Source organism: Molothrus ater, chromosome 6 (assembly GCF_012460135.2).
Source record: "Molothrus ater isolate BHLD 08-10-18 breed brown headed cowbird chromosome 6, BPBGC_Mater_1.1, whole genome shotgun sequence".
In the NCBI taxonomy this organism is placed as follows: domain Eukaryota; kingdom Metazoa; phylum Chordata; class Aves; order Passeriformes; family Icteridae; genus Molothrus; species Molothrus ater.
In genome coordinates this window covers 56,318,085-56,335,271 of record NC_050483.2, presented here as the reverse complement: position 1 = coordinate 56,335,271, position 17,187 = coordinate 56,318,085, and the positions used below count along the sequence as shown (strand labels likewise).

Sequence of the window (17,187 nt, the reverse complement as noted above, 5' to 3'; positions counted from 1 at the left end):
AGTCAGTCATGACTCCCCTCCTCGGGCCAAACTCCATGGCTCAGGCTTTCAGAGAGGGCTCCTTCCAGCTGTGTGAAATCTTGAGAGGCACTTAATGAATTAGATATTGTTAATATTCTCTTCCAGCATCAGAAGGCAGTAATTAACTCTTTGAAGACTTATCCCAAACCCTGCTTTATTACTCAATCCTCAGAGGCAGCTATGTAATCTTATTGTGATTTTAAAGAATATCTTTTCAGAATAATTATTTTCCTTGATTGAAAAAAGGAAAAAAAAAGGTTCAGAGTCGTGGTACTGCCTTGGAGTGTGATTAATGATATCAGACATGCTGTAAAGATATCAGAGCACTAAACATGATATGCTGCAATACTTTTGCTGAGCAGATGCCTTAAGGAGGTCATTCAACATGCCAGGCTCTAAATGCTATTTGGGAGTGAGAAAACATTATTTCCCTACTTCAACAAGACTTTAGCTTCCCTGTCATGTGGAAATAACCTTTTGTGCTCAGTGCTATTATTAATTTATTAGCCTTTTGAACGTCTAAATGTTTTGCAGTCTGTGGACTGCATCAAAGTGCTGGCTGAGGGACAGGGCAGCACAAACACATTGTGTGTGCACCCAAATCCATGGATATGTGTTTCAAAAAGCAGATCTGGTGCAACAACACTTCTGCCTATGTATTTTTGACAGTGAGAACAGCCATTTTCTCAGGCACAAACCCCCAAGGAGTTTATTTAAGTTATAATTAAATGTCAAACCTTATGAGTGATGACTATGTAGAAAAAGTGCTAAGTATATATTTCTATAGAAATCAATTAAAGGAGACAATGATTTTCTTTCCATTTAGGCTCCATGACTCCAGCACAAGCTGCTGCAGCACAGTGCAGCTGTCAGCCCAGCCTCAGTGCCTGAAAATTGCTTTCTGTTCACCTGATGGACCTGTCCTGAATGGCACCGATTTTCCTCTGGGGTGAACTCACCACCAAACGCTTCTGTGATTCCCAAGAGGGAATCACGCATCCCTCCAGCAGATAGGAGGTTTGAAACAATCCCCTGAATATCTTTATGTAACAGGACTTGGGTTGTGTCCCTGGTGTTGAATGTAGCATGATCTATTTTGTGCCCAGGAACAAAACACAGAATTTCTGCAAAGCAGGCTCTGGCTGAGCGCATCTGACTGCAATGCCAGGCTGCTTCCCAAACAGTTATTGACTGGAACTGCAGCAGGGGGGTGGAGTTCAGCTGATGGACGTGAGATATTTAAGTTAGTGATCATGGACTCTGTGAAATCAAAAGGGGATGGTTGTCCAATCCCAAACTGGGAACCCAAACTGGTTCCTCCCAGAAGAGCCATCCTTCATGAGCTATGAAGGTGATTGGTGACTACCCTTGACACCATCAACCAATTTTTAATGAAATGAACTCAACTCTGCATGTCCCACATTGACACAACCCTTCTTTGACTCTTTATCCACTCTCACATATTGCCCACACATTTCCCCAAACAGCATTTCCTTTCTTTCTGCAAAATCCCAAGTTTCTTTAGGAATGCTGTTCCTTCTCACTGGGAGTCACTGCCCCATGTCAAAGTCTGTGTACCTGACACTGAGCTAAACAGCAGCTATACTGGCAACTGGAATTCCATGAGTTTCTCCTGGGTGATTCTCCATGCCAGGGCCCTGCAGGAAAACCAATTTTCCTTAAAAAAATGAGGAACAAATTCTGAGAAGAAAGAGAGAAAATTAGAAGAAATTCTGTGACGACTTAGCCAAGAGGCTACTCCCCATATGCATCCCTGGACTGTAGAGCTGAACTGCAGCTCACTGCCCTGTCAAGAATAGACATGTCCATGTTTTTTCTCAGGAAGCCAGCTGGAGTGACAGGTTCACAGTTTTAAGAAGGAAAGAATACATTTTGGTACAATATAGTGGCATTATCTTGTCCCATGAAATCACCATCAGCAATGCCTGAGCAGAGCTGTCATTGCAGGGCTGTAGCTGGTGAGATGGCAAGAGGGGGAATGCTGAAGTCAAGGCTTGGAGCACTTCTTATCAACAGAGAAGTGATAAGCTAGAAATCATGAACCAGCTTCCAAGCCCCAAAGCCCTCCTTCAGGTCTGAAGTGGAGCTAACAACCTCGAGTCAGAGGTAAGCTGACAAGCTGGAACCAAACCTGATTATAGCTCAGCTCCTTCAGGCTCCAGCACAGACAGAGGGGCACTGTAATCCCATTGCATCTGCTTCTTGCCATGGGTATTTTGTGCTACACTTGGGGTATTAATGAGCACAAGTGATGCACAGAAATTGAAACCTCCTCTGAAAGCAGCTCCAGTGGCCAGAGAGAAACTAGACTTAAAAAAGTAAAATTGTAGTTGTGTTGAAGTCCTCTTACTGCAGAGGCTGAAATGGTCTTGTGAAATACTGAGGTAGCCTTGGTACATTATCAGGTGAGATGCCCAAGGTAGAGCTGCAGAAAAACGTGTTTCAGCAGCTAGAGGATCACAGCTAATGCTCAGCAATCTATAAATCATTGTTATGAGATTTCTCTATGCAAATGAAATTTATATAACTCTCATCAATCGTAAAAAAAAAATCATAAAGATGAAATTTTGCAGCCGCAATGTGAATTAAAGGATCCCTTAACCTGTTTTCAAGATACGTCTTTATAGCTAATTAATTTTCAGATGGAGTGTTCTTTGAAAGGACTAATGGATAGTGAGCATTGCTGATTGATTATAAAATGAGCAGGAGGGTTTAAGAAGTGAGCTGTGAATATAAAATCACTACTCAGCTTTATTAACTTTGCCATATTAAAATTCTAGACTATGCAACTGTGAGAAGCAGGTATTAATACAGTACCTTTGATGAGTGTATTTTATTTATATAACATCAACAAATTTCTCTTAGTTGGTCTATAACATGGACATCTATCAGATTGTCCTCTGAACTGTATCTTAGAGACTTCAACTTTGACAAATCCAAAATCTGGATTCTATAAAATATAACTTTATACATTTATGCGACGGGGTGGAAAAAAACCAACAAAATGAAAACCAGCAACTATGAAGAAAAGGGAAAGAAATGCAATCCATATGTCATCCTGCTAGGACTGCTCTCCAGAGCTGCAAATCTACAGGTAACTTTTATTGAGCCATCATTACCAACAGTGACAAGAGCATTTATCGAAAGGCCACTCAATCTGCGATGACCTGAAAACACCAGGGGGAAATGGGGGGTCGTTAAACACTGCAAGCACCTGGTGAGAGGAAGGGGAAAATAAGGAGCTTACCCTCTTCCTCAGGTTGCAGGTGAGTGTGAGGTTCCTCGAGAAGGAGTTGGCAAAAGCAGTGTAAAAGTCCAGCACTTTCAGCAAGGCTTCCCGCTTAATTATATGCAAATCGCAGTAGGTCAGAGCCCGAACGTTGGCACAGGCATGGGCCAGGCTGGTTTCCTTCCAGAAGATATCACCAAACACATCACCTTTACCTGAAAAACAGCAGGGCAGATTCGTTAAAAGGTAATGCTTAGGCAGAGTTTCTCAGCACACAGATGATTTTTTCACAACCTGTGTTATGCTCCCAATTATCCCAGTGCAAGCTCCCAGCCATGAAAACTAATGGGGGTAAAAGTTTTAAAATTAGCTGAGGTACTTGAGCATCCTTAGCAGTAGCCCCAGGTTTTTAAGGTATTTAGAGATTGCTCTGTGAAGTGTCACAAAGCATAAGAGCCAGATTGTAAAGGTCTCCTTGTAGCTGAGGATTCAAGTAATGGATTTTTCAAAGGCTACCAAGTATAATGAGCACTTAAATAATGTTCAGGTGATTGAATATTTCAGGTGTCTGTTCCCAAGTGATTTAGGAGTCCTGGTCTTACAAAAACCTTCTGACATCTAGCTTCTTTCATCCTCACGACTCTACAGTGAGGGGCAGGAGCCAGCTTCCAGGGCCCAAGGACCACATTTTAAAGGACATTTTAACATTTTTAATTCAGGGTCATTGGTAACACTCCTTCTGGAAAACCCACCAAAAGCCTCAGTGAGACTGTTAACTTTAAAATAACCACTCCTAAATCTTAAACACATCCAAAAGTATAGTTCTAAACCCAAATTCATCCATTTAAGTGAAGGATTAGGCTTAAGTCTGTATTTCAGTGTTTGCTGAGTAAGAGAGCGTTTGACACCTGAGACACTTACATGTATACTCCCCCTTAACCAGGGGGAAAATTACACCTAAGGCTAGTTTTGCAGTGTAGCAGAACAGCTGATTGAGGAGGATTTGGGACTAGCTGTAGTCCAGTGCCATGGACAGAAGAGCTCCAGGGACTGGGAATTCTCTGACTTAGCCCACTTTTTTTTCCTCTACAAGGAATCCACACCTCCCACACCTGTGCTAGACACTCAGGCAGGAGAAGAGGATGAGGACACCAGATTCAAAATCACACTTCCGACCCAACCAGAAGCCCAGCATGGGTGCAGGTTGGAGATAAGCTTTCAGGTTTGGACCTTCTGGTTGTTCTGAGAAGAGGCAACAGAAAACACACTGAAACATTCCAAAGCTGCCCCTTGCTGCCTGGGTTTGGCCAGGACCCTGGTGTGTGGTTTGCGGCTGACACCTCAAATCCTGAAGCAGAAACCATGGTACAAAGGGTGTTTTTTTGTTTCAGATCCCAGAGATATCCCAGCTCTATATTTTAGCAGTTATTAAAAGAGAACTCAGATCAGTCAGCCAGTGGCTATTGATTTCAGGCACCTCGAGCAGCCCCTTGGTGAAGGTTAGAGATGTTCTGGTTTTGGCATAAAAAAGGTAATGGATTTTAGTATTTCCTCTTTTAAGAACTTTTAACATTTTGCTCCACTCTATTGTGGAAACACAGACCAGAGGGGTAATCTATCCAACCTTATTAATTTTAGGGGTCAGAGGCTCTATTTCTCTATTTCCAATTCTGCTTTCGGTATTGTACCCAGTAAAACATATCTAACATTTCTCAGGCAGAGTGAAATAAAATGTGCAAGTCCTTATCTTCCCTTCTCTGTTTTTATTTTCCAAAAAATGTCTCTATAACAGAATCATCCCTTAGAAAGGTTATAACTGTATCTCATTGAGCTGCTTTTGATTCTACATATTTTTATGTAATTAAATTTAACTACAATACGTAACACAGCTGGTATAGTTTATAAAACAAGGTGCTTTAAAATGTTTTCCTTATTACAGAGCATTTTATAGTAACATTATAATTTATCCAATGTACTGTTTTAAAATTACCTTTTGCAGTTAATTGTCCTTGTCTCTACTTAGAGTTCAAAACCCAGTTTACAGACATGCTCAACAGAGTTACATAATTTATAGAAAACAGTCCATCTCTGAAATGCAGAAAATTGCCTAATGGATTTGCTCTCTGAGGTGGACACAGGACAGAGCTGAGTCCTGCTTTCAATGCAGAGTGCAGTTAAAAGACCTTGGTTTTATCACTGAAATGTGAGCAAACCACCTGTTCTCTTTTCAAATTTAGGCTAATATGTAGTTAATTTAACCAAGAGGTTGAAAGCAGTGGATGCTCACCCCAAAACTCAGGACAACAGTGTGTTACAGAATCTGTATATAGACCATGGATAAATGAAATAATATTCATAAGCTTGAGAAGATCTTGGTGTCCTTCAGTGTGGCAGGGATGTGGGACTGCACTGGTTGGGACTTAAAGGTTGGGACACAATGAACTGAATTTATTCACTCTTCCATGAGCCATCACTCACTGGATTTGAAGGGTGAAACTCTAAACTCCTCTTACATCATGGTTTATACTCCTCAGAAAGCACAAAATCTTGGAAGCCTTTAAGGGATCTTGAATTTCACATTTCCCACACACACTTCTGAGCTTGTCTGCTGGTTATAAATGTGCTAAGGAATGTACAGAATGAAAACAAAACATACCAGATTCTCCAAAACAATGCCTCTTTTTTCATAAATACAAAGATTAATGCACTATACTTTATCCCTATTAACTGGAGTTCACTGTGCAGAGAGGTAATTTCTCACTCAGGACAAGATCAGAAGTTAGGAAAGGATTCTTTACTCAGTGGGTGGTGAGGCATTGAACAGGATGTTCAGAAAAGCTGTGGGTGCCCCATCCCTGAAATGCTCGGGGCCAGGCTGGATGGAGCTTTGAGCAACTTGGTCTAGTGAAGGTGTCTCAACCCATTCCATGATTCTGAGGGTAATTTTACACATTGCAACTAAATAAAAACAAAATTTTCAGGGTGGCAAAATGGAAAATTTAACTGTCTAGGTCTGACACAGCTACCCAGAGACACAGACAAGAATTTTTCACTTGCAAGGGATGTTCAGAGCTCCAGGAGAAGTGCTGCTGGGGCTGAGCTGGGAATGCAGAGATGGATATTTATGCAGCCTGCACAATATCCAAAGATTCTCTGGAGATTTATTGAGACCTCAGTACATGCCCTCCCAAATCTGCCCTGTCCTGAGTACTTTCTGAATGAGGGCAAACCCTTCCCAAACCCCTTTCCCTCTGGGAAACCTTCCTGCCCCTGCTCACAGTGCCCAAAGCATCGCTGGAAGAAGGAAAGCTGTAAATTAGAGTGCAAGGGACCTGCTTGCATGCATTTTACACATCATAGAAACATAAAATCCTTTGGGTTGGAAAAGACCTGTAAGACCATCAAGTCGAACCCTTAACCCAGCAATGCCAAATCCACACTAAAACATGCCCCTAAATGCCACATGTACAGAATTATGGAATCATTGGGTTGGAAAAGACCACTAAGATCCTAAAGATTCAGATTTTTGCAACAAGAGGACATGTGAAGGTGGCAGGCATAATTTTTGCTGAAATACCAACATTGCTATAATTCTTAATACTATGTATGTACATAAAATATACATATATATTCATGCATATTCACATAAATATATTCAGGGACAATCAGATGGTAGGCAGCTGTCAGGATATTTCTATGCACTGTTCTATCTTCTATATTCTGATAACCTTGCCAAATACATTTGGGGGGACAGATGTTCTCTGCAGCCTTACACCATGACTGACCTGCCAATTTGCCAGACAGGAGTTTATGCCTGGACCTTTCAGGTAGAAAAATTCTTAAAGGCTTTATGGAACCCTCCAGAGCTTGCAGATGGAATGAAACACTCAGAAACACTCTGTTTAAACAACATCTCAGAATCCACATGTGTATTTATGCAGAGACAAAATTTATCCTCCTTCAGATGGGGACAGAAACTGAGCTAATAAATATCCTAGCAGAAATAAGAGCTTGATGGATTCTTTGGAAGAAAGCTTAGGCAGGCAGTTAAAGAATAAATTCTTGATGGGAAATAGCACTGGGTAAAACACATAAAGAGGACCAAGTCTTCTTAAGGAGGTGGGGGTTTTTTTTGTGCAGTCTTAGCTAATAAACCAGCTACCCTTTAACCATTTGAAAATATCTCCAAAGCCTCATCAGTCACGCTAGCACGAGCCAGACATGATGAATGATGTTGGCTTCCCATCAGGATGCATTCAAATCTTACACTGCTCATGAAAAGCAAAGGCTGATGTTGTTTGCAGATCAGTAAAACTGTACCACAGAGAGAAAATGTTCATTCAATCAGCTCAAGGGCCAAATACCATGAAGTGATGGCAGCATGCACACAAGTGGAGGTCATAATTACATATATTGGTGTCTATATTCATAGAAATTCATATTTCTGTGTATCTGCAGTGAAACCTCCTGCTGCAGGACAGACATGTCCCAAACTGATATAGAAACCCAATGAGCAGGGAGTGAATCAGCTCCTGTCACCCAGAGCAGCTCTGAGATGGGTCAGTGAGCAGTTCTGCATCTCCTTACCATGGCACACTGGGACTGGTAGCACAGGTTTACAAAATGATGTGATATATTCATGGAATAAAGTACATCTGTGGCTACTAAACACAAAAGATTTCCCTCTGAGTGAAATACTGTCCAGTGGAGGGTTGGAAACATTCTGGGGAAGCATCACAGTTTCCTTACTTCACCTTCCTACTTTCTCCTGCACTTCTGCTATTGACCACTTTTGGAGACAGGCTGCTGGGCTGGCTGGATTTCTGGGTGTCCTGGTTGGAGACAAATTTGGGAGGAAACAAATCTGGGAAAAATAGGGGACACCAAACCATGAAGTCACCCCAAGATATTTGGCTTAGCTGAAATGGTGGCTTCTCCTAAAAGAGGGTGTCTGGAGAAGGTGATGCAGTGGTGCAAATCCATCGGGTGCACTTCCCATCTGGAACATCACTGCCAGCACAGCCCAAGATGCGCAGAGATGATACCAAATTGTGAGAGAGGTCTTCTTGCCCCTGTGAATGTTTCTGCCTCAACTTCTTCTGGGGCATCCAGAAGGGCCAGAACTTCCTTGAAAATCAGACCAGAGCTGATCACTGAGCTGTGCATAAACCCATATACCCACATAAACCCATAAACCCACATAAACTTCTGTGGGGCTGCACGTGAAAGGGCAGAATGACAGGAGAAAACAGCATTTCCAGCCTCTGAGGCACTGTCAAACAGTCACTAAAGCAGCAATGACAAGAAACTGTGCCAAAGCCCTGGTCCATGCTGGCAAAGGTACTTTGCATTATTTAACACAGCGCAACCTTCCCCATCTGCACCTGGAAACACAAAGGAATTACCTTTCTTCCAGCATTCAGGACTGCTGCAAGCAGGGCCCAAAGACCAGAAAGATTTTGTGCAAGTATCATCACTGCCTCACATCCTTCTAAAAGCCCCAGCTCCTAGAGACAGGTTATTTCTATTTTGATTTTATATAGAAATAGGTTTCTATCTTTCCTGACTGAGGAAATAAACCTGAAAGCATGACCATTCCTACCACCTTGAAAACTCATAGGGCAAATCAGATTGCCTCAAACTGTTAGTCTGATTTAAAAGAACTGTACCACACGATTTTTAAATAATTTTCCTATTCTTGTGCTGGCAAGACTTTCAAGTTTTGGCAGTGAAGCATGCAGGTCTAATCCAAAAACATATCAATTCAGAGAAAGGAATCTTTCTGACTCTGGAGGCTGTGGATCAAATCTGTAACACACTAGCTGGCACTAGATTAAGACTGATGTTTCTTATCATAATTAACCATCATGCAGAGACACAAAAATATATTAAATTTACAAAACAATATGAAAAATTCAGGTTTGTCAGCAAGAACTAATGACACTTTTGAACAAGCATCAGTAGGACTAAATCTTACAACAGGACTGCAGATGTCAACCCAGACCTGGAAGATCTGACTGTTTCCAAGGCACTTAAGGAGAACTGCACAGTGCAGACCAGCAAATCACACTCGTTTTCAGACCAGTAACCCTTCATATTTTGCAAAATACTTTCAGATTCAGCACTTAAAACCCAGCCTAAATCACATTAATTATTTCAGTTCTGATAGCTGAAAAAAAACCCCAACCCTTTCCTCTATGAATTTTCCTCTTAGTTAATTTAGAGCTTTAACTCATTGGAACACAGGGGACTCTCCCTATAGATGAAATAGGACACAGCCTGTTCTGTAAATTGCTACCAGGTGCATGCTACTAACCTGGGGAAATGTTCACAATTAGTCTGCCTTGGTCAACTTCACATGGAAAACAACACAAAAGTTCAGTATAAATTAGCAAGAGCTGATTTGACACAGGGGCCAATTCTGCCACCCTCATTCCACTTGAGAAGAAACCCAAGCTGCAACTAAACAAATTAAAATCAGGCAATTAGCCACTAGTACTGTGAGATGGAACTGGACTAGCAGGTTTTCATGCCACAAAGTGCACCACATGCACAGTCAGTCTTGTCCTGTACAAAAGCACATGCCCGGCTGCCCAGGCATGGAAATTCAGAGTACTGGAGCATGGATACCAAATATCATCTTGCTAATGCCATGGATGAGAGCTATGGAGCTCCTGGGATTCCTGCTCACCCAAATGGGAGCTGCTACTTGCTCTTCCTCTAAAGAACTTTCTCTGTGTCATTTGGTGGGAGATCTTTTATCAATCTTTTGATCTCCTAACACAAGTAGCATTAAGCACAGAAAAAGACTCATCCTGATTTTCACCCGCCATACCAAACTCAAGAAACTTCCTTTACTCCTCTGCTACTGCATCATATCCCCTTCCCAGATAAAAAATTAGGAAATGATTAATGAAGCAGACCTTTAATAAGGTCTGGTTTCTCTAACAATTAACAATGGGTTACTCTGGAATTTTATGCAGAACATGCTGCAAATTAACATGCAATACATGAAGGCAAATAACTGAATACTATGAGATCAGGACCCGAAGTGTGGCTGAAACATTTACATTTATATTCATTTTGACTTGACTATCATACTGAGTTCACTCAGCAGCAACCCCCACCAGGATTTCACTGCTCAATATATTTTTATCGCTATGCAGCTTGAACAATATTTTTGATCAATTCCTACAATCAACATCTGAACGCAGTAGACCATTATTTTTCTGCTGAAAAAACAACTTCTTAAAACTTGTTAATCAATATGCCCAGTTTAAGTTACTGCACAACTTAAACAGCCAGCTGTGCAAATAACAGGAGCTGGAAAGCAACTTTCAGAGCCACTGGGTTGGCATTGCCACCGATGTGTAACTCCTCATCAGGAGCAAATTCAGGTTAATTGCAGCAGGGTGAATTATGAGGTGCCCTCTGGTAGCTGATGCCTCTTTTCATTAGCCTGGGGACTCCAAACCCTGGTCCTCCCTGAGATGCTTTGCTGGTAACACCTCCCCATGCAGAGCAATGCCAGTTAAATTGTTTACTCCTGCTTGAGACGGTGGAAAATTACTGACGTGCCTTCTCAGGGTCACCTCCCTTGCTGGGAAAGTTTGGGTAATTAGAGACAAGACTGTTTGCCCTTCTCCATTCTCCTGGCAGCTGCAGATGAGTTATGTTAAAATTTCTGTGTCTCCTTTTCCCCAGTGTAGCAGCAGCACCCCAGCTCTGCATGTGGAGAGCTCCCTGCTACAGCCAGGACCTGCAAAAGGTGGGACACTGCCCTCGAGAAGGGAAGGTAACTAATGAGGAGAACATAATGGGGCACCTGGATATCTCCTTTAATGAGTCCTAAAATCTGCAGGTCTACAATTGGACTCATTCTCTTACTGTCAGTGTTTTCTGTAATGCTGATTACTGCAGTGGCTGGGTGTTTAATTATCCTCAAATGAGAACAAAATCAAACTGGGGGGAAACCAAATTTCACAGTGCTGCAAGTTTCCCAGTCAATCACCAGGCTCCACCTGATTTCAAGCACAGGGAACACCAAAGCTGGCACTGCTGAGGCAGGAAGAAAGCTGCTGAAAGAAAGAATGGTTGTTCCATGAAGGTGGAAAAAAAAGGAAAGCACCTGGACAGGATGCCAAGTCTCCTGAGGACACCGTTTCTGCAGGCAGGGAGGCTGGATGTGCCAACTCACTCTGGCTGCAGGCAAAGGAACATGATAAGGGAAGATGGACAAAGGGAAAAGGCAGCAAAATCCATGGAGTGATTCATGCCAGGACCTGAGGGAGGATGAAGCCCTGCACTTCAGACGGAAGCACGAATGTCAGAGATAGGACATCATGGTTCTTAACCTGTTTTAATGTCCCCACCTGACTCACTTCTCTTGGATATTGCACATGTAAAAATACACCAGACTATCCATCTGTGGGTGAGCATGGTTGAAAAAAGACAAAACACCCCTTCTCCCTCTCTCTTTCCTTAAGTAAGGCAAATCACACACTACTGTATTCAACCACATTGCACTATTATTTCCTCTGCGAGGAGCAGAGGCTGCAGACAGAATGTCCTGTTCATTCCTGGTCTCAGAGAGGAAATTAATGAGGACAAGTTTCCAAAGGATACTTATTGCATTTCCTCTACTCTAGGTCACTACTGGGAGGTGGAGAAGATGGACAGACTGGCAGCACAATCCTGCAAGTTGACTTTCCCTGGGAAAACCAGTGTGGCAGCAGATGCTTGGAGCGTTCAAAGCAGGTGGTGAGGTTTTCCCATTAGTCAGTTTTTTAAACCTGGTCTCCCCCTTAGGCAGATTCAGGTTCCTTGTGCTTGAACTTCTCAAGGCAGAATAGATCAATAAAAATTATGTTTTCCAGTGTCTGATCTGCAGTTGCTGTTTCAGGTGCCACAGCTGCCACTAGAAATGCCTTTGCAGCTACATCTGGGAGAGATTTTCTTCCACAAGTGAATTTTTAGGACAAAACATCCCATAATTACTCAGTTCGCTATGCTGCTAAATAATCTGTCAGAGCATGAAAAAACTCTTCAGTGTGTTCTAGGACTAGAGGAAGCAGTTTATCTTGCTTTAAGTTACATTTACATGTTCTGCCAATCCCTGTAGTACATGATGAACACAGCTCTGAGTCATGGAAGAATTGAAAGCACTTTTGGCACTTAAAGGTAATTCATTTAACCAGATATGGTTAAAATTTTATCTGGTCAAACGGGGATTAACATAGATACTAGATTTAATACATCTAAAAGGTAGAAACAAAAAGTTCTTACTGTCTTGACATTCCAAACACACAGTATTCATTAGTAACTGCAATCAAGTTTTGCATGTAATCCAAGAGTGATAGCTCTTAGTTCAGTAAATTACATACTTATTGTTTTCATTGTAAAAAACATGTATTTGTTTAAATACTGCTACTTCTTAAGCCTTTTGTTTTTTAAATAACTGTAAGCAAATATAAGATATCATCACTGAGATTAATTATAAAAATGAAATGGTCCAGTGAGCTGGAATACAAGGAATAATTTCCTATGGAAATTGTTGATTTAGGAGCTTTCATCATAATGACTTCATGTCTGAATATGGAAACAGATTCAATCTTACACTAAACCTCTCTTTTTAAAAACTTAGTGTATACTAGAATACAGAAAGGTGCAGCAGATATTTCCAAAGAGCATGGATGTGAGTTTTCCTGAGCTCCTACTCCAGCTGGGAGAATGCAAGTGATGCTCTGGGGCAGCTGTTCCCATGCAGCCCCATCCACACTCTGCCCAGTCCCACCCCAGCCCCAGGCACACACACATTTTTAGGGACTCGCATCAGGAGCCCTCTAGAGCCACCCTTAGAGGGAAGAAGCAGCACAGAGCTTCAGTGGGGTCTGACAGCTGCCCTAGGACCAGGAACCCACTGGATTTGCCCTCAGCTCCACCTTAAGAGAAGGCAAATATTCAACAGGATATAAGTTCTGCAATAAATGGGTCTATTTGAAACAGGCAAGACAGACTCTGGGTAGGTTTTTCTGCAGAGCCACCAGTTTTTCCTCCACATAGTTCTGCCTCTGAGGAGGATTCCTGCCTCCACAATGGTGCTGACCACTCAGTCCCACCACATGCCACACCTTTCCCAGTCCCATACAAGCTAATGAGGGTCTGCACTGGGCACTTTCCCAAAACCAGACAGCACAGTGGAGTGGCAGGGTGATTTACCTGAATTCCCCCATTACTCAGACTTCTCATGACTGTGGTTTGATACATGGTGTAACCCCATCCCTTTGCAAAGTCAGATCAGACTCTTATTTTCTGTAAAGCCAGTTCACTACAAGCAAAAATTTCGCCTCCTTGCAGAGACTGTTTGCAGGTGTTATTCTGGGCTAGAACACAGGAAAATTAAAATTCAGTGTGAAGGTTAATGTGGAAATCCTCCTGAGGGAGTAAGATAAAACAATGTGCATTTCCTCTGTTTAAAGCATGTCAAGCACACAGATGCCATTCTCTTCTGCTCAGAGACACTGTAGCTGTGACCACTGGGCAGAAAGAGCACTCCCAATGGCACAAAACATGAAGGGTTTGCTTCTAGAGAAGGATCTCTGGAGGCACCGCATCTCCATCTTATGACAGCTGCTACCTTCCCATAGTCCCAGCTGATGTTAGGCAAGACTCGTTAATATTCAAACCTCAGCAAAAGGAAAACACACACAGACCACAGCAGAGATCACAGTACCTAAAATAGCCACCACCTCGTCGTCCTGGATGACTTCCAAGGATCCTGAGACCACAAAGCAGAGAGCATCGACGCTTTCCCCAGCGTGGTAGATGAGGTCCCCCGGGGCACAATGGATGGTCTGGAACTCCACAGCCAGGGCTCGCAGGCAGCCGTCGCTGGCCAGCCGGAAGGCAGGGTGCTCATTGAAAACCTTCCTGTTCAGGTGCACGCAGATGTCTGCTCTCATGTCCTTGGGGCAGATCGACAGGACCTGGGTGAAAGAAAAGATGGAAAAATAATCAGCTGGGCATGGGACACCAAGGCCACCACTGTTTGATATAAACCAGATGGGTGGGTCTGAAGATGTGCCTGAGGGGGATCTTGAAATCCATCCATGCATCCATCCAACCATCAATGTATCCATCCATCCATCCATCCATGTATCCATCCATGCATCCATCTATCTCCATCCATGCATGCATGCATGCATGCATCCATCCATCTCCATCCATCCATCCATCCATCCATCCATCCATCCATCCATCCATCCATCCATCCATCCATCCATCCATCCTGTCATTTGATAAAGCTTGTGGTGGGAGTTTCATCCTGTTTTGGGGTAGTCTTTTCCCACCCATCTACTGCTTTCACTTTGTCTGAAAGGGTGATGTGGAAGACAGGACTGTTCTGTTACACTCTGCTCACTCCTCACTGCCCTCACACTCATTTCCAGAATCTCACACTCATTTCCAGAGGTGGAAATGCTCTGTCCTGTCTGTGGGTGTCCCTCCACACCTGGTGCCCAGACTGTCTGCCTGCTGCTATGCTCAATCCCTGCAGGAGCACAGAACAGACTCACAGAGCTGAAGGAGCTCGAGGACATGCTAAGACAGACCATCCACACTAGAAAACCACCACATTTTGTTCACTCACAGAAAACCCGACTTTCTGAAGTCTTGATGTAGTGACCACTTACCAACACATGTCCAAACACACCCAGGGCTCAGTTTCAGTGAGATATACAAGGAATTACCCTCTCAGGAGGGCCTACTAGACCAGAAAATCCAAAGAGATTGGAGGAAAAAGCAAGTATGTTGAAACCTCATGAAATGTATAGTAAAGGTGAGTCAAGAACTGTCCATTATGAAGACATCTTCATTGTAGATCAATTAAATAAGACCTTCACCTAGTTTCTTACCTTAAATAGCTTTCCCTATTGAAACAGTAACACAAATACACCTGAAGAAAGAAAGTGAAAACCCGTGGGTTTTGTTGTGTTTGTAAACTGTGTGTTTAATATCTGCACACCCTCCTAAACACACTAACATTCTCACAGCCCCAAAATCCACAGTAGCTAATTGCACTTAGAAACATATAAAGCCTCTTAATGTTTTTCTAGAATAAATGATAGAAAAGAGCATGAGACTAAGAGCACCCTGGAAGTCTCATATCAAGAAGACTGCAGATCAATAGTACTGATTAATTTCCCATCATATGGAATTAATCTGGCAGCTTGCTCTGGAGACAATGCAGGAGACAGGGACACTGGGTTAATGAGTTGACTATCATGGAATAATAGCAGAGGGAGACTCTGGTAACCCTGACTAAGCTTTGAGGTAAACGGTCATGTTAATGAACTCAAGCCACGATTTTAATTTCTGTTTAATGCAGGAGAGGTATAAAACAAATTACTGCAAAGCATTACTAAATCTCCTAAAGCACGGAATGTGAAAAGAATAAATAACTTCTATTTTAATAATAATAATTAGTCCTTTTCTTATCCAGATAGATCAAAGTGCCTTTGGAATCAAAGACATAATGAATGCAGAAAGGTGAAACAGAAGTTATTCTCCCATTCTCTGTACTATGACAGTGTGTGGTGAGAAGGGGCTGCTGTATCCATCTGCACTAACCTCTTCCACTCCAAATATTCCCATCAATCCCAGAATACCTGGTAAAATTATAGCCTGGAAGTTTGCAAATGATACAGGGTATTTGTTCCAATGGACAGCTACTCTCTCTTTCAAAACATGTGTTGTTTCTGAACTAATTTTTTTTTTCCATTTTCAGCCAACAGTCAGAGAATCTATGATCTTGTTGAGATAAAAGAACTGCAATACTCATAAATCTCTACCAAATGCAGGTGTTCATAGAATATGACCAGGTTACCTCTCAATTTTGAAAAAACAAGAGAGATAGAAGATGCTTTTTCTGCCTAACACTATGAAGCACAGGCTCTCTTTGGAAACTTCCCCCTGCATGAGGTTTTCTCACTTACAACCAACTTCCCAGAGCTACCAGATCATTAGTTTTTATTTTAGTTAACACAGAGTAAGTCAATTTGAGTTAATGGCATTTTTCTGTAACAAAATGCTGTACAGAACACACTAAAATCCCCTGCATAAGTATGTTTTATCATGAAAAATAGTAATAAACACATTTGACGAGGCATATTCTCTATAAGCCATCATTTGCATTAGTAATAGTATCTTGTCTGAGTCACTGTAGACCATGTTCTGTATCACATTTCCATAATTTAACAGGGGCAAATGCCAATTCTACAAAAGTCTATTTACCTGAGTCATTCCATTTACCAGTAGAAATATGGGCACACCTTAGTTTCTCAGTAAAAAAAAAAATTACTTTTGAGAGTGATTGTTTCACCTCAGCCTTACCTGAGGATCAAACAGAAAGTTTGTCTTTATTACAATAAAACAGAAACATGCCATCTTTCTTCATCTCAATAGTAACTTAATGAAAAATTCTGCTTTCTTTTCTACCATGATTGATGATTTTGAACATTTTTATCTACTCTTGGGCCTGAATCATGGTTATAAGTTTTTTATGTCCCTTTAATACTTTCAGAAATTTAAGTGCTTTTGACTTAACAAGGCCACGAGCTAGGAATTCTCAAACATTGCTCTTAAGAAAAATGTCTGTGTTCATACATGACTGATTACCAAACTTGAGCTTTTGAGCTTCCAAACTGCAGAAAAAATTGGTTAAACTGATGCAGAGGTTGTTCCTGTAAGATTCTGAGATATTCCAAGACCCTTTGCTTGTTTGGACTGTAAAATAGTTGTGTCCCTCAAAAATAAAAGCCACTTGGATGCAAAGCAGCATACAATTTCCTCACAAATGCAGACTTAAATATAGAGTATTAAAAATGAACACTCAAAGAATTATTCTTTTAATAGACACG

At 41.8% G+C, this 17,187-nt stretch overlaps 1 protein-coding gene across 1 annotated transcript in view; it reads right to left on the bottom strand.

Moving 5' to 3' along the window:
- The window catches only part of KCNH5 (potassium voltage-gated channel subfamily H member 5), a 162,335-nt gene that overhangs the window by 36,293 nt on the left and 108,855 nt on the right, over positions 1–17,187 (bottom strand). Inside the window, exons 9-10 of the mRNA XM_036383946.1 lie at positions 14,004–14,256; positions 3,290–3,486 (exon numbers count right to left, since the gene is read on the bottom strand). Coding sequence (XP_036239839.1) covers positions 3,290–3,486; positions 14,004–14,256 — 450 coding nt within the window. The remainder of the gene's footprint in view (positions 1–3,289; positions 3,487–14,003; positions 14,257–17,187) is intronic.